Here is a 24,940-nt window from a genome sequence, read left to right as displayed (position 1 = left end):
CCCAGTGTCCCCCAAACTTTGCTGTTCACCTTTGTTACTCCAGAGGCGGCTGGGGCGCTGGGGACAGGCAGCCTCGAAAGACACAGCCACAGCAAGGGTGGTGGCCACATCAGGGGCTGGGGGTGACGACAGCTGGAGCTCCACGGCGTCACGGACCTCCCAGAAGGGCTCAGGGGGCATCTCGTGCTCATACAGAACAGTCCCAGCATACACCTGTGGGGAGACCCCATTTTGGGATGAGAGGCGGGTTCAGCCCGTGGTGGCTGGTAGCCCCCTCCCAGGGCGGCACTGGCACTGGGTGCTCCAGTCTCCTTGATGAACTCTCGGTGCCCAGCCTCACTCTCGGCTTACCTGGCTGTGCCTCGCTCTAAGTCGGTAACCCGTGCTCTTCCTCACTAGCTCAGTGGGTCACCGTTGGCAATCGTGTGGCAGTGAGGTGACTGGCTCTGGACCCAATGCCTTGTCAAATCTGGGCTCTGCTGCCTCAGGCAAATCACCTCATCTCTCTGAGCCCCTGGGGAAAGCAAAATTCTATCCATGCTTCTCTCAGCAGCTGGTTCTTCCACTGTTGCACTAGGTCCCTGCCCCTCTTCCCCGCCGAAGACACCAGTCTTACCATTTCCCTTCTTTCTCCTGTGGAGACAATCCAGCCCCCGCCCCCCACCCCCAGCAAGGGAACAGTCTCATCATTACTCAACCATGTAGTTATTCTCCTCCATCTTAAAGAAAAAACTTGTGACTTCACTTTTTCCAACATTTGTCACCCCTCCCATTTTGCTCTCCTTTACAGCAAAACTCCATAAAGAATAGTCTTTAATCTCTCCCAGGCTGCTGTCTCCTGAATTCCAGACTCACATATCCACTTGCTTCCTGGCCGCTCTGTGCAGATGGACAGACCCCCTACCTGCACACCTCTCCTAGTCCCTCCCACTTCATGTGGTGGCAGCTCTGTTCTTCCAGAGGCTCAGGCTCAAACCCCTGGAGTCATCCCAGAGTATTCTTTCTCTTGCATACTGTCACTTCTGGCCTGGATTATCCCCATGGCCTCCTGTGTGCCAGCTTTGACCCCTGCTCCCTCCCCCTACAGTTGTTCTTAACACAGAAGCCAGAGTGAGCCTTTTAAAATGTACGTGAGGCTATGTCACTCTTGCTCAGATAGTGCAGTGGCTCCTCATTTGGCCACAAAGATCTGACCTGGTTACCCCTGTGACCTCACCTCCTACCCTTCCCACCACGGTGTCTCCATTCCAGCCACATCTGCTGTTCTCTAGGGCTGTTTGCATGTTAAACACCTAGGAATATTCCTCGTTTCCATAAAGAAATCTGCTCTCTCCCCCTTGTGATTCAAACGTGTCCTCTTGGCTTATCTTTTGTTTTTCCCTTTTAGGAAATGTAGGAACTGTTGTCCTCTTCTCAGAAAAACAGGACTTGCACAATACTAAGATGGAAACTGGGATCCCAGCATGCAGGAGACTCTAGGACAGGGGGGTTGTGATGAACTGGAGAGGGGTGCCCCATCTAACAGGGGAGCCATCCATCCTTTGAAGGGGGTGAACCACAGTTCTAAAGGGGGCACAGACCCAGGCTGAAAGGGGCTGCAGACCCAGGCTGAAAGGGGCCGCTGTTCCTCAGCTGATTGCGGTAAGAGGGAACACAGCCTTTTAAGAACCTGGAAATCAGGCTTGTGTGTGTGTGTGTGTGTGTGTGTGTGTGTGTGGGGGGTGCATGTGAAATCCCCCAAAGGGGATATGTCGATCATTAATTTAAAAATATTAAATGCATTATGCAGGCCAAATAAAACACATCTGTGGACCAGATGTGGCCCATAAGGACTGTCAGCTATAACCTGTGGCCCAGGCTGAAGGGTGGCAGGAAGGAAATCGAGGCCCCTAGGAGTGGGGTGAAGGCTGGATGCCTGGGTGCAAGGAGCTTCCGTGGATGGGAGGCATCTGGCTGCGGGTGAGGCAAATTACAGGCAAGACAGGGAGGGGGTCTCTGAGCTCCGGGAGCAAACGGTGTCCTCTGGCGAAAGAAATCTTGGACTAGCAGTCAGGAGCCATAATCCTGGTTTTGTCTCTTACTAGCCACATCCTCTGAATAGTTGCCTCGTATCCTTAAGCCTCAATTTCCTTATCTGCAAAACAGGACACCTGATCTCTGACCCACCCAGCTCAGAGTATTGTGAGACAGTGTGCCGTCAAGACTACCCAGCCCTGTCCTGCCCCCTGCCCCAAAGTCGGGACAGCATCTCTGCTAGGAAGCTTCTTCCCAGCTTCTCTGGGTGGTACTGCTGCCCGGCCCCCTGGTGGCCATTCACTTCCATCCCGCATATTGCTGGGGTGTGGGGAAAGCACTGTGGGTGGGGGAGGGACCCTGAAGGCCTTGTCCTGTTCCCTCCCCCTTCGTAGGCATCGGATGACAGAGGCTCCCAGGGGCTCAGGGTGCACAGCTTCTACAGCCACCAGTCTGCTGAGTATCTTATACGGTGGGAAGGGGACCTGGGCAGAAGCTAGGGCTTCATAAGAACCAAAAATCTGGGGGGATGTTGACATGAGAGACCTTTTGCCATCTTCCCTTGTTAAAGACACCTCCTTCCCTGATGTCTGAAAGATCCTCACCTGCTGTGCCTTTGGAGCAAGCTGAGGCTGCCAGCACACAGGGCACCTCCCCCACGTAGAAGGGATATTAATTTAAGTGATGGCTGCTGGCCCCACCAGCACATTTAGCACAGAGAGTTCTGTGCTCCCAGCAACTAGCAGTGTCCCTCTTCATATGGCTGAGCGTTCTAGTTTTTACCTGGTGGCCGCTGGTGTGCTCTGGGACAGCTATGCCCTGAAGTGAGATGGCAGCATCACATCCACTCAAGCTCCTCAGCTGCCTTGTGTCCACTCATTGGCTCCCAGGATCCACTCTGCTTCTTGCTGGCTCCTGACCTGAGCTCCAGGCTTGCACCTCTGCTCACAAGCCCAACAGCTGCCTTCATCTTGAACTCCACCCCCCCCCGAACCAAGCACTGCCCCTCACTAGCCACTGGGGTAAGCTAGTGTCCCCAGCTCAAAGCACCCTTTCTAGCTCCTAAGGTCCAACTGCAGCTTCCTCCTGGAAGCCATGCCCCAGGACCTTATCCCTGTTCTGGGCTCCTGTAGCCCTGACCTCTTGCATCCTTCTGTCTCCCAGACTGGTGGCTCTGGGAGGGCAAAGCATGCACAGCCTGGCCTGTGGTGGGGCCGGCGAGCGTCTGCTGCTAACGATGTGGGAGCGGTGCCCCCGTGTCCACCGGCAGAGTGGGCCACCCGAGGCTGAATGGAGTCTAAGTGGTGGCTGTAGAGAGCTGGGCCCTTACCTCAGCCTGAGTGAAGTTCACCAGGGCCTCCCCAGAGCCGCCCTGCCGGGCGTGGAACAGCCGGCCCAGCCGGGGGCCCTGCACCACGCGGTAGAGCAGGTGGTGGGGGTCCGTGCCTGCACTGGAGCTGGCTCTCAGGCTCTGGCTGCTCAGCGGCTGGACCGAGCCTGTGAGAGGGATAAGGGGCCTGTTGGCTTTTGACCAGGAGCCAGGGCGAGGCCTGCGACTGCTGGGAGGCAGCGTGACCCTGGGGTGTCACCCGGCCTACAGGCATGCCTATGCTCACAGACCCACCTGGGCACACGGTCAGCGTCTGGCTGCCCTCTAGCGAGAGGAGCAGCTGCTTCTGGGCCGTCACGCGGAAGAAGTGTCCGGGGGAAGCGTGCTCACCATCGGAGAGGCTGAAGTGGAAGCCTCCGTCCAGGGCTCCTGAGGACGGGGGTGAAGTTGGGTCTTGCTGGCCCATGGTGGCTCCCCATTCTCGGGGCGTCCCACCTCTCAGTACTCACCTCTATGTGAGAACAGCACCAGCCCTCCATCTAGCTGGGCCTGTGTGAAGCTGTGGACCTCGGTGCCCGGTGCCGCCCGCAGCACTACCTGCCCATTGCTGGGCTGCTCGATGGTGTAGACCAGGTCCTCCGGTCCTGAGTCGCTGTCTGTGGCCCTGAGGGCCTCCGGAGGGAAGGGCACAGTGGCCCCCTCCCACATCTGGGGACACACGCCTGTGAAGGTTCTATCCCCACCAAGCTCTCCCACCTTGTTCCTCCCTGGCCCTGAGGCCGTCATCATCGCACTGTGGCTCAGGCCCTCAGCTGTCATGGAGGCCCGTGCCATTCTGGGCCCCCCCCTCACAAAGGGCCCTCCACCCCATTCACCTTCCCCTCTCATCCCAGGGCACAGGCTCCCTTCTCTCTGTCTGCCCTAATATTGCCTTGTCCTTCAAGGCCAGCTCATGTCCCCCTCCCTCAGGAAGCCCCACCTCTTACCCTCACCAGGTTCTCCCTTCAGAGACCCCCAACCCTGACTGACTGCACTGCTTTATCTGGTTCTCACTGGCAGGGCAGAGGTCTCCCTTTAGACCCTCCATAGTGAGTCTGGGCATGGGCTGGGCACACTATGGGATGGTGAGTTTTGCCACCCCAGGTTGCTTATAAGTGGGCTCCCCTTGCAGGTGAGGCAGGGCCTGGGAGGCACAGGGCTGGAGAGGCTGATGTCCTCTCCTGTTGGGTCCTGTCCCATGCCACCGAAGCAGCACTGGGATGAGGGCTCAGGTGTTTCCAGTGCAGTCACAAACCCCAACCAGGTGAATGAGGGGTTGTGGGCAGCCCCTCCCCATGCTCAGGGAAGGGAGCCCCCCTCAGGCTGCCAGCAGGGCAGGATCCCATTTCTGGGATCCCATTTCTGGGATCCTGTTACACAACCCCAGCTGGGTCAGCAACTTGGGCAGTGTTGGGGAGGGGGTTCCCCTACCTGGAAAGCTGAGCCCTCTGGGATTCCGGGGCACCTTCTTCCAGCCCCAGGCTAACCCCCCCCCCCCCCCCCCAGGCAGATCTCTGAAGGGGGACCACGATGTTTGGAGGCGGGGCTTTGGCACTGGGCTCCTGGCACAAACACGGTGGACAGCACCACCTGGTGGCCAAGATGCCACACAGTGCCACCTGCCAGTGGTTCCAAAGCAGCCCTCTCCCCACATTGGACCACTCCCCACAGGTACATCCTCTGCCATCAAAGATGTCCAGTGCCTCATGTCACAGACGGCCCAAGTCAGGTGAATCCTTCCATGACTCTTGTTGAGCCTAGAAGCCAGCATCAAGGCCCTGCCCATCCACTATCTTATATGATCTTGGTCAAGCCATACCCTTTCTGTTCCGCTAGTAACTACTTCCATGACCAAGGAGAAATTCTGTGACCTGGCTGGGCCTCAGCTTTGACCTCTGCTGAATGAGGGCACCACTGTTCTGCAACGATGTAAAGATCAGGGGCTTGAAAAGCCAAGCTGGGACCTTCACTTGGTGTGGGCCAAAGTAGGGACCCTAACCACTCTCCGCCTGGAGTCTACTCTTAAGGGCCTGAAAGGACTTTCTTCAGGAGTTCTGGTCCTGAGCCATAGAAAGAGCCTCCTGTTGACAGTGAATCCAGGGAACAGCAAGGCCATTCACAAGGCTGCCTACTGCACTTATAAGTGTTCAATAAAATTCTCATACCTGTGTTCTATTTTCAGTGCAATAGCCCTTCTCTCTTCCCAACTAGTGAGGCATGTGGCATGGTGCCCATTTTAGAAAAGGAAACGGGCTTGGAGAGGGGAAGCTGTGGGCTGGGCCTCTCTCTTTGGGAGGGGAGGTAGGAGGTGATCCCCGGCGGCTCTCACCTTCAGGCCTGTGTTTGTGGTGAGGATGGGGGGTTGGTCATTGACGGGCAGGATGGTGATGGTGAAGGCCACCGGATGGCTCTGGCGGTCCATCTCTGAGGCATTAGCCACTAGGACAAAGCTATCTGTCAGCGTCTCACTCCCATCGTGCACATAGCGGATCAGCTGCTGTTCCACCTGCGGGCAGGCGCAAGGCTGAAGGTCAGGCCCCAGCAGGCCTGAGACCAGAGAGAGTCTCAGGCCCAGCACCCTTCATGCTCTGCCTTTGGGTATGGGAGGAGGCTGACTCCCGCAGAGCTCCAGTTTCTGCAGGTGGAAATGGGGACAACCATTTCTCCCAGAGTGAAGGAAATGGGACAGTGGTTTCTATATGCCCAGAGACGAAGGAGTGACATAAGTCATCTGAAGCAGAGGTGCTCCATAAATGTGAACGTCCTGCCTCCTCTCTGCGAACACCCCAGACTGGGAGTTGCTGTGGCTTCCCCCACTCTGCCCCCAGAGCGGGGATGTACCCCCAGGGCCTCCCTAATAGCTGTACCTCTTTCCAGGAGAAAGCGCCGAGGGTCCCCTCTTGAGGACCTTCCTCTCTCCGCAGGGCCCCATGCTGGGGTGGCTCTAGCACCTGCAAGTCAAGGCCTGGCAGTGTGGGAAAGTAAGGCCCCGTGACGCGGAGCAGTGGAGGGGCCAGCGTGCGGCTGCCGCCCTCGGGGACGCTGAAGTTCTGTGTCTCCAGTGGGATGGCAGCAGGCAGCACCTCCAGTTCTACACGGACACCCTCAAGGGGAGCGCCCACGCCTGAGGCCACATCCAGGGAGAAGGCATCGCTCCAGGCCTCGGGGCGGGAGTGCAGGTATAGGACCCTGCCCGCGTCCACTGCCTCCTGGGAGAAGCTCTGCACTGGGTCCAAGCTGGGTGGCTCAGCCACGGAGGCGCCGTGGGACAGCATCACCAGGTAGCCAGCGCGCGGCGGGGTCTTCACTGAGAACACGATGTCCGCCGGTGGCACTGCCTCCTGGGCTGCCTGGTTAACAGAGGGTCAGAGGAGCCATCAGGGGTCACAGAGGGAGGCTGTTGTGGTCCCTAAGCGGCCAGAACAGGCTCAGTCTCCATGTCTCCCTAATTCCCCCAGGTAGTGGCCCAGACACCACTGCTTACCCAGACACGCACTCAGGTTCACACACACGACACCCAGAGGTGCAGCTGGTTAGAGGGGCTGCACCTTTCACCACCCCACACCCCCAGTCACGTGATCACACAGCCCCCGAGACCCACACTCCCTGAGCGATGTGCACAATCACACAGCCCAGATTCAGTGACACAGACATACAATATCACTACACAGATAGGTACATCTCACAAGTAATGCACGTAACACACATGCACACACATACACAGAGGCTGTCCCTGCCCCTGCCATCACCACTACTCACCACCAGAGGGCGCTCCATCCTTCAGAGAGGCACAGTCACCACAAACTACGTGCCTCGCGGAGCTTAAGACCCGGGTCCAGCCCCATGGCCACTGGGTGCTCCCTCACCTGATGGTCCAGCAACGAAAGGACACACTTCTCCCAAATTCACATTCCTGTTTCTGTGCCTTTTCCTGGAATACTGTCTGTATTCTAGAATTCTGTTCCCTCTGCCTGGAATACTGTCTCCTCATTCCCTATTAAAACCCCAGACTCTTCAAAGCCCGGCTCAGATGCTGCCTCCTTCATGGCAAAGCCTTTCTGATGCCAGACATGTTTAGTCAAAGTCACCCCCAAAACCCAGACAGCCAGAACCACAAGGGGCTCAGAAATTGGCAGTGTATCTGAAATTGGCAGTGTACCAGAGAGGGCAAGGACTGGCTTGAGGTCACACAGCAAGTTGGCAGGTCTGCTAGATGGCCTGTGGTTGCTCTGTGAGGTTCTTGGATGGTGAGCAGCTCTCTCCAGATCCTCAGGCCTGGTTTGGGGTCTTGGAAAAGAGCTGAGGATTCAGGAGCCTGGAGGTCAAACGAGTCTGTCTCCAAGGCCTACAGTCCTCTAAGTCTGTACCCATGAAAACCCTTCAGGGAACTTACTATTAGAATACAGACTCTCAGGCTCCACTTCAGAGATTCCATGGGTTGGGGGGCCAGGAATCTGCATGGTTAGCCACAGCATGTACACGTGTACACGTGACATGTGGAGGCCCGCACAACTCACAGGCAGACACACAAACTCTCCCAGAAACTCTCAGGCATACAACATGCACGAGTACAGCCGCACACCCAAGGTGTGGACATACACCCGACCCAGGAGTCACCATGGGCACATCCCCAAACATCCGAGCACACAGGGCATGAAGGCTGGATGGAAGGGCCCCCCTTCTCTGGCCCCCGGTCCCTTACCTCCAGCTGATCCTTTCTGATCTCAGCCGCCTCCCCCTGGAAGACGTAGATCTTCTTGTGCCGGACCAGATGCAGCGGGGCCAGTGGCCCCTCTAGGGCAATGGTCACTTGCAGGGTGGCATCTGTGTGCACAGGCCCTGCCTCCACAGAGAAGGCCAGGGTGTCTCGAGGGCTAAGGCTGCCGTTGTGGCTGTAGAGAATGGCCCCGTCCAGCAGGTCCTGCTGGGAGAAGACTGTGGCTGGCTGGCCGGCCCGGAGCAGCTGCCCCCAGTGCGGGCCAGCCGTGACGCGGTAGCGGACCTCATCCCCACTGCGGATGTCTAGGTTGGTGTCCAGGTGGAGCACAGCTGTGTCAATGGTGCCCTGGCCTCCCTGAGGGACCACGAGGCTGGAGCCATTGGCCACATGGAGGTAGGGCTCCGAGGCCTGCACTTCGAGCAGCGCGGTGGCCTGGTGCTGCCCGTCCGACACCTGCAGCTGAATCCAGCCGCGGTCGGCCCCCGAGTGCACAAACAGGACTCGCCTCTTCCTGAGGTCCTCCTGGGTGAAGCGGTAGATGGGCCGCGTGGGCTCATCCACAGCCACAATACTGCCGAAGAGAAGGTCCTTGCGGGTCAGTACCAGCTGAGTGTCGGCAAAGCCAGAGTCAGCATCACTGAAGGCCACGTCGTCTGTTGTCAGCAGCCGCCGCCCACCCCTGGCCACGTGGAAGACGCGGCTGATGGTCTGCACGGGAGCGTGGTCGTTTACAGGCTGGATGGCCACGCGGAAGACGCCCCGTACCTCCTCCCAGGCCATGCCACCACTGCCCTCGCTCTGGCGGGTAGCCACAAATGGGATGTCATCTTCTGTGGTCTCAGAGTTGTCATGCTGGTAAACCAGCCGGCCCTGCAGGAGGTCCTCGTTGGTGAAGGATGTCACCGTGGCAGCCTGGTCCCGTGCCCCCCTCCAAACTAACCTCCCATGGCGGGGCCGCTCCATGACCTCATAGAGGTAGCTGGCACTGTTGAGACTCTTGACGAAGAGGTGGTCAGCAGAGAGGATACCCTCGCCACCCTCGGGCACCGAGAGGAGGATGTTGGTGAGGACGGGGGCGTCCGGGTCACCACCAATGTGGATGGGGAAGGTATAGAGTGGGGAGAAGTGTGGCGGAGCTATGACACGGAAACGGAAGATGTCCTCGACTGCCTCCGAGGCACGTGCCGTGGCCCCGTAGGTCACCCGACCGGCCTGCAGGTCATTCTGGGTGAAGCTCTGGCCATCTGACAGCCGTGTGCCCTGTAGCCGAAGATTACCCTTCCTGGGGGCCTGAACCACCTCATAGTGGAAGGTGGTGGGGCTTGGGCCTGCCTCCTCCTCCTCCAGGGTGGCTTCCAGGTGGGCTGTGGTGAGCGCCTCCTGCTGGGTGTTCTGAGTGTGCAGTGGCTCCAGCCGCAGCAGCCACACTGTGGCTCTCTGGATGGTCACTGGGAAGGACAGATTGCTCAGGATCTCCTGCCCCACCTGTACCTCCAGGGCCAGGTTCTCCACAGAGTCTTCCGTGTGATGCTGTGGGTCGGTGCTCAGGTATCTCACGCGGCCCTGCTCCACGTCCCGCTGGTGGAATGCCTGCGTGGCTCGCCACTCAGCACCCTCGGCCCCACCTGCCCCCTGCTTCTGCAGCTCCCCGAACCGCGGGGCCTCGGTGACTCGGAACAGCACGCTCACATCCTGCCCCACAGCGTTGGTCTCCACCGACAGGTTGGCGGGCAAGACAGGTGCGGCGGAGCCCTGGGCCAGGTGCAGCCCGGTGTTGTGGCGGATCTGAATGGTGGGCCGGACGGCCACCACCTTCAGGGTGGCGGGAGGGCTGGCCTGCAGCCCATCGCTGACCCGGAACATCAGGTCCTGGGCGGGCCCACCACGGTGGACATAGACTAGGCTGCCCGCCTCCAGCTCCCGGCAGGAGAACTCGGTGGCTGGCTCCCCAGGCTGGTCTCGGCGCTCCACGGGGAGGCCGGCGGGGCTGCCAAGGAGCTGGAAGGTGAGGCCCTCGCAGGAAGAGTCTGGGTCGTAGGCCTGGAAAACCTCTGGCCCCAGCGGCTTCTGTGTGTGTTCCAGGATCACCATGAGGCTGCCGTGTGGGAAGATGACGCGGGGTGGGTCGTTGACAGGGTTTATCTGGACTGGCAGGATGTAAGTTTGGCCCCTCCGGAGGCAGGAGGGCACGGGCCCCCGAGCAGTCACTGACACCTCCAGCACCAGCTGGTCGGAGGTGTCCTCAGAGCCATCATGGACGAAGCGGGCCTTGCGGTTCACCACGTCCAGGAGGGTGAACATTTTCCGTGCCTGGGCACCGGGGATGTCCAGCTCCAACTCCCCGTGGCGTGCCCCGCGGCTCACGCTGAACAGCACCTGGGATTTGCGCAGCTCGGCCTCGCTCAGGTCCAGCGTGGGCTGCACGTGCCGCCACTCAAGCCAGGCTGTGCCACCCTCGGCCACCACCAGCGGGCTGATGGTCAGCAGTCGGGTAAAGTTGGCAAAGACGGGAGGCAGCCCCGCTTCAGGCACGCAGGGCTCGGGCAGCTCCACGGCTGGCCAAGCCTCAGGTGCCAGGGTGGAGAAAGCTTCGTACGGGCCGTAGGTGTCGTCCTCGTATTCGTCTTCCTCCAGCCGGCAGCCGGCTGCCATGCTGCGGGTCAGCAAGGCCTCCCGGAGCCCGTGCCTCTGGCCATTGATGCTGAAGTCCTCCATGCAGCCCAGTAGGGAGACATTGACAGCCCCCGGCGCCAGGCCCAGGCGATGTTCCTGGAGGTGGCGAGAGGCCTCTGTGTCCAGCCCCCCAAGGAGGAGACTGCCACGTGGGTCCAGGTAGCTGAGGACCCCACGGTTGGAAGTGCGTGTGGGGTACTGGTCCACGGAGATTTCCAGCTGGTGAGCATCCACGTGGACGCTGACCTCATGGGGTTGCCCGTCGGCCACAGGCACGCTGTTGTGGAGCAATACAGTGCCCTGGCCCTTCTCGACCACAGCCCGCAGGTGGCCCTCAAATATGTCCACATAGATGAAATCCCCGTGCCGGCCCCCCGCCTGGAAGGCCAGGGGCGCCCGGTGGCTCCGAGTGGTGAGTGTAAACTCCAGGGTGCCTTCATCCCGAGTGCTCCAGGCAGGGAAGGCAGCCAGTGAGTGGGGCCCAGAGAAGCCCAGAGCCACACTGTCATCGGCAAAAAACTCTTCAGCACAGCCCTCAGGCACGTCTGGCGTTAGTGGTCGCAGGAGGTCGCGGCCATTGAGGGTGGCAGCATGGAGGCAGCCCCTCAGGGGCCGACTGGTTCCCCTCACGTAGGGCAGGCCAAGGCTTCCAGTGCCCCCCAGGAAGAGCCCATAGGGGACCTCTAGGGGAGCTCCCGGGACTGGGGCTGAGGCATTCAGGAGCCCATCGACTGACAACAGGGCGTCGCTGTCGGAAATAGTCAGCTGCACGGTGTGGAGGACGGAGTCGCTCAGCAGAGTCCCAGCTGAGGTCTGCAGCTTCAGTTCCTCCTGGCCCAGGGTGAGTCTGACCTGAGGAGAGAGGGAGGAATGCAGTGGGGATCCATCCGCTTTTACTGTAAGCACACAGTTGGTCTGCCACATTGGAGTCCCCAGAGAGGGCCTGGGACAAGAGCTTCTCATGCGACCCCGTCCCCTTCCTGCCACCCCTTTACTCATCCCCCAAACGCTCACCAAAGTGATCTCTGTGCTGGGTCTGGATGGGCTCTGGGGCCCCTGATGTGAATCAGGGAATGACACGTAGCAAGATGCTTCCCTAGAGATTCAGCCTCTATTTTTAATTCTCTCCCACTTTCCTCTGAGTGAGAGCCATCAGAAAAACCACCCTGGCGTCCAGAAGATTCACCCGTGGAAAAATGGGCACGTGGGAATCCCCTGGACACCTTGGGGTCACTGGGTCACTGTTCAGAGATGGGGGCCCAATCAGAAGCTCTCTGTTTTGAAGGTTAAGTAAACAAAAGCTCCTTGACCTGAGGTGAGGGATCCTTGGGGAGAGAAGAACATGGTTCTGTCTCTGTGACTTTGGCACCAGAACTGACTCAGGTGTGGTGTTCCCACAACCAGATGCTAGAATGGGTGGTGGCAGAGTGTGGGAACTGAAAGAGCAGAGAACTAAGAACTGTGGCCTTGGGAGTCCAAGTACGGAGCACCTCCACAGGGCTGTGGCATCACTGTACCCGGCAGAAGGGAAAAGCATCAGTGCCAGGCTGTACCAGGCCTTTGTTCAACAGTGACACCTTGTGGCAGTGAGAAGCAATGGCAGCAGCAGATGGATGACCACCCATAGTCCTCTCCCCGCTGGGGTGTGGAAACAGATGGCTTTCCCAAATCTGGACTAAGGCCTCAGGTTCTCAAACTCTTCACGGCTGGGGGGAGCCTCAAGACAGAGCCAGAAGACTCCTTGCTAATAAAGCTGGGGGTGACTTGTAGGATGAAATGGAAAAATGGAGATGCTTTGGTAGGCTGGTTGTTACCATGGTGGACAGACAACGGAGCTGCAGGGTGACTGGTGCTCGGGCAGAGGGATTTGCAGGGGTTGCTGGGAGCCCAGGAGAGGGTACCCAGCCCAGGTGAGCACCTCCTGGAAGAAGCGATGTCCACACTCAAGGCGGGGCTGGGGTGAGGCAGGGCCCAGGCAGAGGGAGTGGAATGAGCGGGGGCCTGGCAGTGAGAGACCACTTGGGGGCTGGAATGCAGGTGGGTGGTGTGGTAAAGCACAAGCCCGGTCGGGGGTCGTGGGGGGAAGTGTGGGTGGAGGGCTGCAGGGCACAGCCCATCTGTGTGGGAGTCCCCCGTTTGGAGCTGCCATTGCACAGTGGAGACCTAGAGACCCCAAGGTGAAAGTGACTCACACCAGGTCACCCAACTGGCTGGGGGCCATTCAAAGCTGGAGGAGGAGGCCAGCAGGGAGATGTCACTGACCTGCAGGCGTCCGGAGTGGAGTTGCAGCAGGAGGTGGTCAGACTGGCCCGCTGCCAGGAGAAGCAAGGCTTCGGACTGGGACGTGGAGAACTGCAGCTGGAGGTCTATGTCGGTCAAAGCTGTGGCCATGGGCACCTCCAGGTGGTTCTCACCAAAGAAGGAGGCTGGGAGAGAGGGAGCTGGGGTCAAAGTTCAGACTCTTGCCTGGAGGAGGAGAGGTACTGCAGAGAACACAGGTGGGCTGGGCTGCAGGGAGGGGGTTTCATGCTGGTGAGGCCGCACAGTTCTCCTGTGTGGCACTGCCTTGTCACCTGCCTGGTCCTGGCGCCAGAAGGCACCGCTTCACCTGTGTCCAGCCCAGACTTGGCTCCACAGGAAGCCAGACCCAAACATTCCAAGCAACTCAGGTCTCCTCCTCAAAGGTTCCTGGAGCCAGGGGCCTCTGCCAGCTCTGACTCTTATCTCCTGGGCCCTAGAGGATTCTCCATTCTGGGTCTAGTCCCTCTTGGGCCTAAAGGGAAACCATCCCTCACTGCGTCACCTGGCCTGGTGGTCGCAGCCCCCAGAAATGGAGTTCCAGGAGAACCGTTCCTACCTCAAACTGATCCCTGCTCAAATTCTTTCTACGACATGCCCCACGCTTTGGTTCTTGGGCAACACTGTCCACGCCGTGACCTACCTCTGTGGGTGGGCTGGGGCCACGGCTGGGGCCTGGTGGTGGTACCCACCATCTCCGCTTCTCTCTTGGACCGTGCTCCCAGCTGTCTTTGGGGGTGGGGGTGGCAGCTCATCAGCTTGAGTCCAGCAAGGAGCAAAGGCTCTGAGGCCAGATGGAGACCATGTGCATTGCTGGACCCCAAATGGGCCAGAACTTCCTACATCACCCCATATTGCTTCCTGCTGAAGAGCTATTGATAGTCCCTGGTGAGTGGTCAGATCCGGCCCTATTGTTTCCACCACGGCTGGGGAACAACAGCTGACTTCTCCAAGCCTGGGTCTGTCTGAAGACAAGGCCTGGGAGGGGCCGAAGGTTTGGAGAGTGGGCCAGAGGGCCTCTCAGGTCCACATGGCCTACGCAGGCCATATCTGGGGTTTCCCAAGGTCAGTGGTCACTGTGCAGGGCCCCTTTTGTCCCGCACCGGGATACCTCCTCTTTTTAAGCTGCCGCCTCCTCCAAACAGCTTCTCCAAATTAGCCTCCCTTGACCTCCAACCAGCTGCAACAATTTCTGGTTTATTCCTTTTGCAGAGATTAGGGCCAAATATAACTTTGACTCTGTCCCCAGATGTCCAGGGCTAGGGAAGGGAGGGGAGACGGGAATGGGTTAAAAAGGTGACTCATCTCTGTTGGGCTTCTCTTAAACCCCGTGTGAGTGAGTAAAGGCTGATGGCCTTGATAGGGACGATCTGGCACCAGCCCACACACGTGCCCCTGGCCAGCCTGAGCCAGCTGACATGGGCCTGAGGATGTGGCATCGGCCACTGGAGGAGTCCAGACAGATGTTCAAGAACGATAATGCTCTTCCTCTTAGGCTGAGTCGAAACCCCTTGAGTTCACTCCTCTTGCCAGAACTTGCTGGCAATGCCAGAACCTCATCTGAGGGGCTAAAGGTATCAGATGAGAACCACCAAACCCAGCAGACCCAGCAGAGCTTGGTGCCAGTGAGGGGCAGACCAGAGAACAGACAGGGGGCAGGCACCTGCAGGGGCGCCGTATCTGCAAGGGCGTTCCTTGATTCTTGAGACCAAAATGCAGCTCACTAAACTGAGGGCAGTCGAAAGGAAGGTCGGGGGCAAGTGGCCCCCGCAGGATGGATCCGTCACTCTGGCAGCCTGGAGCTCATAGCAGCTGGCAAGAGCTGACTTAAATTTTCAGGATTTTTGCAAGCCAGGTGACGTTGTCCGGTGGGAACATTTATACAATGGAAAGAAGCAAACGCTACAAATCAGGGTTCTCTCTCCCAGAAAGCTAAACATTCACCTGTTTGCCATGCAAGGGGAAGGGGTCCGTCTCCCTCTCCTGAGTGGGCGGGAGCTCACACACCCATCCGCATTCCCTCTTATTAAGGGTGGATGCGCGACACGGTCACGGTCAGGGCCTACACCAGGCAGGAAGTGAAGTAGATGGCTGGCTCTAACCACTGAACCACCTGCCTCCAGCCCCCTCCCAGAAGGGGAGTGCGGCAGCCTGTTTGGCCTGGTTTTTCAGGCCAGAGTGGGAGGGTGGCAGGAAGTAGAGGTACTTTCCAGAGAGCTGGGGTCTGAATGAGCCTATTGAGGGGCTGGGCCCTGCTGTTTCCTGTGGGGCTGGGCAGGGAAGCGCTCACACAAGCTGCCTTGTGCTGCTGGAAGTGCACAGGCCAGGCAGCCCCCTCGCCCCAACAGAGGCCTCTGAGGTCTTGCTGGCCAGGGCTTTGGAAACTCTGACAGTGTCGTTCCCCCCACCTCCTGGTCTCCTTCTGCTGCCCCTTATCGTCTCTGATGGGCTGCATTTCCAAGAACCCAGAAACCCTGTTCTGGGAGACAGTTGGAGGGGGGCTGTGAATGAAGAAGAGACAGTGCAGGATAGAGAAGTGACTTAGGAGTCAATCCCAGAGGGCTTCCTTGGGGAGGTGAAGGTGGTGTAGAGCAGGAGAGAGGGAGAGGAATGGGTGGTTTCAATGGGCAGCAAGGCCAAGGGAGAGACTGGCAGCAGGGATATACAGGCTCTGGGACAGTTGAAGACAGAGGAGTAGAGGGAAAAGTAGCAAGGGCCAGCCTATTCGGCCTGACTGCGGCCTCAGGGCAGTTGGGGGAGGAGAGAAGGTATCAGTGCTGCTTGGAGACTTGGCCTTGACTCTCCTGGGTCAAGAAGACCCATGATTCATCAAACACCAGTGCAGGCTTGTATCAGCTGTGTGGGCTTCCCCTGGGGCCAGGAGAAGGGGCTCAGTCTACCTCAATGTCACCATTTTGTAAAATGGGCACTCCTTCCCAGTCCCTCCTCCTGTCGTGGGGATTAGTCCCGAAGTTCCCTTTCTGGTCTGGGAGTCTGCTCTCAGATATGGGTAGGCAGAGGGTTAATGGTGTGGGCTGCCTGGGTGGTGCCAAGACTTTAGCATGGGTCGGTGTGGGGGGGGGGAGGGTGCCCCAAGGGGAGGGTAAGTGGGAGGGGCAGAAAGAATGCCGCATGTCTGGGTTTCTCTACCTGAAAGACGGTAGGTAGGTGGGTGTCCAGGACTACATAGAGGTCTATTTTCGTGTGTGTTCCAGTGTGTGGGTGGCTGGGGGTGTGTTTTGGGTTTGCATAAGGCTGTGTGTTTGTGCATGTGTGCGCGTGTGGGCTGGGAGCTGCCAGGACAGAGCAGTGATTGTGCCCAGGCCCGTCCTGCCCCTCGGCGCCGCCCGCCGTGACTTGGCTGGGCCTGGCTCCATGAAAGGGGCCGTGTGCTCCTGGAGGGTTCCCGCCCCCCTGCCCGGCGCCCGTCCATCCCTCCCAGAGGTTTGCTGAAGGTGGAACATCCCACAGCTTCCCACCCTTCCTGCCCACGGACAGGGCGCTTCTGTCTGGGCCAAGGCAGAGTGGCTCCATCCCTCTTCCTGAGACGAGGGTTGGGGGCACAGAAAGAGCCTGTCTTTCCCCCCAAGCCCCTTCTCAGACAGGGAGGTGAAGCTTGGGCCAACGTCCCCCAGCAAGCCACCCTCTGCCAGGGCTCAGGTTGTGCCGGCATCTCCTGTCTCCCTGGGGGCACTCCTAGCGTGTTTATGAATGGGGACCTGAGTCCTGCCTCTGGGGACCCTAAGCATGAGGCTTACTTCCCTCATGATACTCTACTCTCATCTGTCAGCGGGCCCTTAGGACAAAGGGTCACCATGTGGGGAGTATCTCTGCCTAGGAGGCTCCCACGGTGCTCTCCCAGGCTGGCCAGGGGCAGGGTCTCAAGCGGGGGCCCCTTTTCCAGGCACTGGGGGTGGGGGTTGCTGCAGACCTTGATCCTTTTGAGTCTTCAAGACCCCTGGGGCTAGCCAGACTGTCTCTCCCTTTTTCTCTCCCTAATCTCCTCCGTCTCAGTCTTGGCCACTTAGCCACCTTGCTGCCTGTCTCTGCCTCTCCCTGTCTTTCTTTGCCGTTGGCTCTTTTTCCCCCTGCCTCGTGCTGGCTGTAACTGGGAGCACCACCCTTGCCCCAAGACAGTTTAGAGAGTGAGGCCTGGGGCCTCTTGCCTCCCCAGCCCTGCCCCCCACCCCCCAATCCTTGAGTGATGGCTTCCACAATGTCAAAGTTCTCTGCAGCTTTAGCATGCAGTAGGGTGCTTGGCTTTCTCTTTCCTGACAGACAAACGGAGGCTCCAGAGAAGCAGTTTGACAGAGAAGCAGAAAGCTGTCAGTTCTTGGCCCAGACACCTGTCTGAGCCCCGCCCATGCAGGCACCCCCCCACCCCACACCACTCTCAGGCAAGCAGTCCCTGTGTGCCCTGCTCCCAACACATTCCTGGTCGCCTGGGGGCAGCCAGGCGGCCCTACAGCCAGCATGCGTCATGGGCAGCCTCAGCAGCATTCCTGATGTCTGCTGCCGCCTGACTTTATAAGGGAGGAAGTTTGGGAGTCAGAGCTGCTGGGCAGGATGGCCAGTGGGGCATGCCCAGGGCCCGGGGGCAAAGGGGGGCAGTGGGAGAGCTGGACGTGTGTATGTTGGGGAGGTGTACCCAGTGGTACTGAGATGGAGCAATAGGTGAGAGATGGTTGGGGAGAGAAGGGGGGGGGTCCATATTCATTCATTCATTCATTCATTCATTCATTCTCAAATACAGCAATGCAGCCATGGAAAAGAAGAACCAATCTGGGGGAGACAGAAGGCATGAGAAAGATTTTAAAACCTTCTCCACAAAAACTGAACTCAGGGGTCCAGGCAGGCTTAAAGAAGGAGATGAAGGAGGAGAAACCAAGAGAGACACAGAAGGCTGGATGTCGGAGCAAGCCTGAGGCTGTGGATAGGAGTGAGGAGAGTGAGGCAGGGGCACTGCCAGCCAACTGGGGAGGGGGAGGGGTCCTGCTGTCCGGCGAAACCAGACTTCTTCACCGTAGCTCCTTGGGGTTTGGCACCAGGTATGCAGATCCTGTTCCAGATCCACATCCTAGGCAGACAGGGGTGAGGCTGGGAGAGTCCTTCTGAGAAGTCAGAGGGGGGCTGTGGGGGAGTGCCCTAGGAGGGCCAAGGCAGGGATGAAGGGCTCTCTGTCTCCCCTATGGGTGTAATGTGGGTGGCCCTGTGTGAGAGTAAAGATGGGCCAGGTGCCCTGCCCCAGCAGCTGGGCCCACCCTGAGGTCACCCAGGTCCCGCAGAACTCAGGCCAGATCCCCTCCCCTTGTGCCTCCAAGGGATGTGCTTTTTCTTTACCAGCTTTCTGTCCCCAAGCCAGGGCACTTCCAAGGAGGCTAGGAAGGATGGAGACTTATTTAGAACCAGAGCTACAGACCCCGGGGCCAGTGGCGCTGAAGATCCCTGCACTGCCCCCTTCCATTTCAGAGCTGGGAAAGCAATGCCGTGTGCTGATACTCAGTCCCCTAGAGCATCCAAGACCTGTGCATGGTCACAGTGGGTGGCACATAGCCACGAATGTGACTGAGTGCAGGTCAGTGCCACGTATCACAGTGTGTGGAAGGGAGTGTGGGGCAGGTGAGGATGTGGTGCGATGGGTCCCGTCTGGCTCTAGATACTGGACATGACCTTTCCTGAGCATGCCTGACCCTGTGCCTACTCGGTGTCAGCCCCCACCTCAGCACATCCCAAGGCTCAGTCCTTTCAACCGAGCTATCACCAAGCTTATTACCTCTGCGAGTAACCAGGGGGAAGGTTACAGGGAAAGACTTCAGGTCGGATCAAAGGGACAACATAACCTGCTCATGGTGGTGACAATGGGATCACAAGAGCCAAGCCCAGATGCTTACTACCTGCCAGGGCTAGCTGCCTGGGAGATGCACACACACCTGCGGACTCATAGCACTCACTGCTCTGGCTCTCCTGCCTCCCTGCTTCCAGCCTGAGAGTCCATAACCCAAGGCCACCTCAGAGGCCTGTTGACCACCTGCTCCTCTCTTACCCCACAAGCCACGCCCATAGGAACAACAGTAGTTTAGTTCAAAGTCACACGGAACTTAGACAAGTAGCTGTTCCTCTTGGCAGATAGTAGCTTCCCAGTAGAATGCGGGACGCCAGGCTCTATGTGTTCACGGCAAATGGCCTCCTCATCTCAACCCTATGGAAACCTCTGCCGGGGTCAATGTGGGCCTGTTCCTCTACATTCCAAGAACTCTTGAACCACAGGACTCACTGTCAGGGCAATTGACCTTCTGTTTGTTTGCAAGGTCAAGGAGGCCAGGGCAGGGCAACAGTTTTCTCAGCTATTGGCTGAATCCTGACCCTGGTCACTGGCTTCAGTGGCTCGTCCTCTAACCAAGAGCTTAGAAGCCACCCAAGCCAAGGGGTATATATATATATATATTCATATATATATATATATATATATATACACACACACACACATATATGTATATATATCTATATATGTATATTTATATATATATATATATATTCCTATATATATATGTATATATATAAACATTTCCAATTTAGGGACCTCTTCTAGAAGGTGAGTATCCCTGAACTGGTGGATTAGGAGATGCTAAACTTGGTCCATAGACACTGACAGGGGCAGGGCTGGTACCCTGGGCTCCCAGCCACATGTCCCAACCCTGGGGCCATGTGTGGCACAGAGGAAGCGGGAGGGAAAATGAGAGGTTTGCTGGAAGAAGCAGCTCAGAGTCCACCCAGGCTGGAGGGCCGGGGTGGGGAGGAAGCAGGGCCTCAATTGCGTCTTTGTAGGAAGCCCGGTCGTTCCCCTAGCCTGAGGCACAGGGGGTGGGGCTGCTGTGGTATGGAGCAATTCTGAGAGGCTTTTCCTTGCCTTATAATTTTCCTCCTTGTGCAGGGAGACGGCTGGATTTCCAGGCCCTCTTCCATATCTCCTTTCCCCAGCTTTCCTGGCCCTGGGGGGGATGGGGGGGCCCTCCTCTTAGAGGGCCCAGGCTGAGGTAGGGGGTCTCGCAGGGAAGAAACAGAGCAAGGGACCCTCCTCACCTGGCATTGGGCCTGCTCAACAGCCCCTTCCCCCAACAGGGTCCCGTGAGGTAGCTCCCATTTAACCGGTGAGGAAACTGAGGCTCAAAGAGGGCACCACCTGTGCTAAGGCGTCAGGAGGAGCAGTGGCAGAGCTGGATTTGAGCCCCTGTGCTCGGGGCTCTGGAGCTGGGTGTTGTGGTATCAGGGAGGGGCATGTGCACACAGAAGCAGTGGCGGGGGGGTTATTGTTGCGTGTGAATCGGAAGCGGGGCAGCGGGATGAGGGTGTGAGAGCTGGCCCCTTGCCTGGGGAAGACACACTTTTTCCCTTCCTGTTTTCAGGGTCTCCTGGGGTTGGGGAGAGCGAAGAAGGGAGGGGAGAGCCTTTGCTTTCCATGGTTGGCTTGGCAGCCGGCCTCTCCTGGTGTGGCTGGACGCGGGTCCGGTTCTGGGGCTGGCTGGATCAGGGAGGGCTCTTCTCCAGGGCTGGCTAAGGATGGCATGTTCCAAAAGCCAGTGATAAGTGTCAGCCATGCCCACTGGGGTCTTAGAGGTCAGGGAAGAGGGTGGAGAGGCAAGGGCGTGGGCAAGAAGCCTGGCCCAGGGGGGCTGTGGGGCCACCCCCTCTCTTGGGCTGAATCCAGAGTCAGAAAGCATGTGGCAGCCTGTTGCTCATCTCTGAGCTCCCTTTCAGCTCTGGGATGAGAAACCGTTAGGGGTAGGGCCCTTGGGGAGGTGCCTCGGGGCTTCCCCGAGCCTGGCAGACTGGGCTTGGAGACAGTGAGTGTGTGAGCTGGGAAGGGGGGTTAGCGGAAGCAATGACTGTTGGTCTGGACACAGGCCTGGACCAATTTGGCCCAGCTTGTGCTCAAGAGTCTGTGTGTCCTGGAGAAGCCACCGCTCCCTCTGCCTCAGTTCCCCTGTCCGAAGGGGATAATCCCACAGGTGGAAGTCCCATGTCCAGGAGACCAGAGGAAGCAGGGGCTTGGGACAGGGACTACCTCCATCCACACCCCCCCCCCCCCCCCCCCCCAACACCTCCTAGCCACATGCAGCCATGCTCTCTTTGGCTTCAGTCTTCCCATCTGTGCAGCCTGGATGGGGAGCCTGACACAAACCTGGCTTGCCCAGCCCAGCTCAGCCGTTAGTGGCTGATAGAGAGGTGTGGTCACTACAGCAGGTATAGTGCAGCCACTTCTGGCCTAAGAGGCCACAAGCCCAACTCTCCGGGGCTCTGGGCCCACCTGCCAATGCCCCAGAGACATCTGTACCAGACACACCCAAGCCCACCCAGCTCCAGCCCGACTCAGTGTCATCTGTTCCCAAACCTGCCTGCCTTCCAGAGAAGGCCTCACCACCCACCCACTGCTGGGTGGAAATCTGAAAGTCGTTTTGGACATTCTCCCTCCTCCTTCCCCATGTTCCAACCATCTTGCCCCCAAATTCCCTTTCAAATTCATCTCCTCCTCTTGCTCTTCTGTGCCATCCCACAAGGCAGATGGTCACCATCCTTTGTCTGGCTCAATGAAGTTCCTGCCTTGTTTTGCTAATAGCAGCCACAGTTAACCCAAACTGAAAGTCACTCTGTCATCTACCCTTGTCTGGAAGCCTTCAATGGCTCCTCATTGCCCCACGATCAAGCCCCCACCCTAGTATGGCACTGAAAGTGCTGGGTGACCCTGCCCCAGCCCTGCCAGGTTTTCCTGGTCACCTCCCTTGAACATCCCACATGCCAGCCTCACTAGACCTTGGGCTGTTTTCCATCCACGACTGACAGGTCCCCACTCCCAGCCTTTGCTCAGGCTGGGCCTCCTGCCTGGCCAGCTCTTCTTCCCTCTCTGCCTGTGGAATGCCCTCCTGTTCCTTCGGACAGGACAGGAAGTCTTCCCCCACCCTTCCCCACAGCCCAAAGTTCCTTCTCTGCAAAGACGCTCAGCTGTGGCTTGGGGAGTTGTGCACTGTGGCCTCTCTGCTAACACCCTGTGTCTCCGGAACAAGACTGGCTCTGCTTGGTGAAGGGAGATGGGAAGCAGGGGGAGGGGTCCAACGTGGGGAGAGGGGCAGCTGTGTTCTCTCTGGTTGAGCCAGCCGCAGGGGCTCCGTCTGCAAGCTGGCCCCAGCTCTCTCCCCCACTGTGTCTCACCTCCCGGCTTCTCTTCAGTCCTCCTCTCCCTCCAGGACTCCAGTGCCCAGGCAGGGGGCTGGACACAATGGCTGGGGCGAGGTCGGGGACTGCCCCAGCCAGGGAGTGCTTTTCTGGGCCTGTGGTGACAGAGTCTGGTGCTTGTTTTTAAAGAAAATAGCATCAGAGCCCCTATTTATAGCTGGAGGCCATAGCCACAGACAGGAGATGGCTGGGGCTGAGGTTGTGCAGGCTCCCGCTCAGGCAGGGGCTGGGGGTGGGGCCATTCCCAGGCCCCCTGCCCCCCTTTCTCAGCCTCTGAGGAAGTGCCCGTGGGATCCTGACATCCCCTATGACAGGATGACAGGATGACAGGATGACAGGATGTAGCCTGTGCTTTGGGGTGGGGGAAGGAGGGGACTTGGGTGAGGGGATGGAAAATTTCTCTCAGGATTGGTCCCTGGGGCCCAGAGCCCCTTGTGGGAATGCGTGGAGGTGAGGGTGTGTTGTGTCTGCTGGGAAGACAAGGAAGGACCTGTTGGGGGTTGCCGGATGCAGAGGCAGTGCTCTGGGTTGCCACGGGGACGGGGATGGGTGAAGGAAAGGGAACAGAGCAGGGTCAGAGACCGAGAGACAGACACGGGGAAGAGACAGAGGGGTGGGGGAAGAGAGGCCTGTAGCTTGGCTGACACCATGTGGAGAAGGGGATAGAGAAGCCAGAAGAGACTTCAAGTGGAAGCCTCTGTGCCACAGAAAGTCTTCATGGTGCTCTGGGCAGTGTGGTCAAGGTCTGAGCTGGATCCAGTAAGGAACGGCCTGAACTAAGCATCTCTGTGCCCATCACCCCAGGAGGCCAAGCCTTGCCCACTCCCACCACTGCAGGGCCCAGGGCCTGGAGACCCTCAGTCTCAGGGTGGAGGGCCAGACCTGTTGGAGGCTAAGAAAAGCTGTGGGGGCATGGTGGACCCCGATGGGCTTTGTCACCAAGATTCCCTGAAAGACGGTCCTGGGCTGATGAGGCAAGGTAGTGCCAGGGCCATTGGGGACAGGCCTGAGCCCTGGCTTGCTAGGGGGCGGATTCCCCCAGGCCTGGAGGTGTTACTGGCAGAGGCTGCGGCCTGGGCTCACACCTGCCGCCAGCCTCTATTCGGACCCCTCCCTTGGTTGTGCCGTTGGAGGCTGTGGCGTGGCTGTAGCCTGAGGCATGTGTCATGGAGCCATGGCCACAACCAGTGACTCAGACAGTTAAAAAAAGGAGCAGCTTGGAGCGGTGACTCAACTGGCTCTGGAGGGGCTGGGTGGGTCCGGCTGGTACAAAATGGGGTGGTCTGGGTTTATTTTTGGTAGGGTGGGGCTGGGGCAAGGGGGTGGAAGATGGGAACCGGGGGTGGAGGAGGGCCGCTACCCTCATCTCGGGAGAGCCCCGGCGCTTCATGCCAACTTGGGAAAATGGTTTCTAGGTGCTGGGGAGCTCAGGCAGGCTGGGCCGCCTCTCCGCCCCCCTTCCAGGCCCAGCCCACTTTGCTGTATGGCCCCAGACAAGCAGCTGGCTGTCTCTGGACAGAAGCAGAGCCCCCTGTCCTATTCTCAAGAGGCTTGAGCTCAGAACTTTACAGCTGACCTTGGGGACAGAATATTCTACCCAGAGGCCCAGAGAGGGAGAGTCTGCCCAAAGCCACACAGCAGGGCTAGGTATCCCAAGGACTGTGGTTGCACAGCTGGCTCCGGTCCCTACAACATCTCTCCTGCCTCAAGGCTGTCAACAGTTGGAGGGACAGGCCCCCATCTGAGTACCTGACTCTGGTGGAGCTCAGCTGGGCTTCAGATGGATGGCCGGAAACACACAGGCGCCAGATGCTGAAAGATGGAGCCTCAGCCGGGGGCGGGTGCCTGGATTCTATTAGAACATCCGGGGAGCTGGCTGAGCTGTGCCCAGTGGTCTTTTGAGAAGAGGCTATGGGGGTGAAGGCAGAGGATGCCCACATACCGGGATCTTAACCTGAGTGCCCAGCCCCTGCCCAGCCTCTTATCTAGAGTGTACCTACAGCTGGCACTCTCTGCAGCCAGTTTCCGAGACTCACTTCCTCTCACCTCCGCCAGCTCTGGTCTCACACATACATGGACTTGGGCATCACCAACACCCCCAATGGGTCCAAGCAGCTCAAGGCAGAGAGGGTCCCTCACTCCCTCAGTCTGGATTCTGTTCCTCATGATGCAGTGACTGTGCTTAAGGAGCAGTGCAACAGCCCCATGGGAGCTGTGGAAGCCATTTCACGTCACCAGGCCCTGCCTTCCACCCTGACCTCCAGAGGGGCCCCAGGCGTGGGCAGGGAGCAGGAAAAAGATGGGTGTCTAGGCTCCCCATCCTACAAAAGTTCCCGGTGCCTGCTCATTCATTCCCACCCATCTGCTCTCAGAGTCTGAGTGTCATTTGCTCATTCTTTCAACACATACTGATTGTGTTGCACCCAGGGTCAATGATCCATCTGAGGGGCTGTTAGTCTTTGGGATGGGGCTGGGAAGGGCTTTCCTGCTGCTCCTCGCAGTGGGAGAGGTGTTTGGGCCTCTGTCCAGGGAGTTGGCCGGATGCAGGACCCTCTCCCCCTTTCTGAAGGGTTCTGGGCAGACAGCAGCTGGCTGAGAGCTCCCTTGAGAACCCACCTCCCCTTTTCCATGTCACTGAG

General features: G+C 58.6%; 1 protein-coding gene across 13 annotated transcripts in view; it reads right to left on the bottom strand.

Moving 5' to 3' along the window:
• CSPG4 (chondroitin sulfate proteoglycan 4) overlaps nucleotides 1-24,940 on the bottom strand; it is a 40,137-nt gene that overhangs the window by 3,058 nt on the left and 12,139 nt on the right. For 12 of the 13 annotated variants that reach the window (XM_042941347.1, XM_042941350.1, XM_042941348.1 and 9 more), the window contains 8 exons: nucleotides 13,038-13,201; nucleotides 8,085-11,627; nucleotides 6,250-6,732; nucleotides 5,712-5,888; nucleotides 3,853-4,051; nucleotides 3,638-3,772; nucleotides 3,344-3,510; nucleotides 30-213 (listed from right to left, as the gene is read on the bottom strand). In XM_042941347.1, coding sequence (XP_042797281.1) covers nucleotides 30-213; nucleotides 3,344-3,510; nucleotides 3,638-3,772; nucleotides 3,853-4,051; nucleotides 5,712-5,888; nucleotides 6,250-6,732; nucleotides 8,085-11,627; nucleotides 13,038-13,201 — 5,052 coding nt within the window. Of the gene's footprint in view, nucleotides 1-29; nucleotides 214-3,343; nucleotides 3,511-3,637; nucleotides 3,773-3,852; nucleotides 4,052-5,711; nucleotides 5,889-6,249; nucleotides 6,733-8,084; nucleotides 11,628-13,037; nucleotides 13,202-24,050; nucleotides 24,127-24,940 lie in introns of those variants that run through there. The other variant, XM_042941357.1, reaches the window with a different exon arrangement.

Source organism: Panthera leo, chromosome B3, assembly GCF_018350215.1.
Source record: "Panthera leo isolate Ple1 chromosome B3, P.leo_Ple1_pat1.1, whole genome shotgun sequence".
Lineage (NCBI taxonomy): Eukaryota > Metazoa > Chordata > Mammalia > Carnivora > Felidae > Panthera > Panthera leo.
This window is presented reverse-complemented; position numbering and strand designations above follow the sequence as displayed.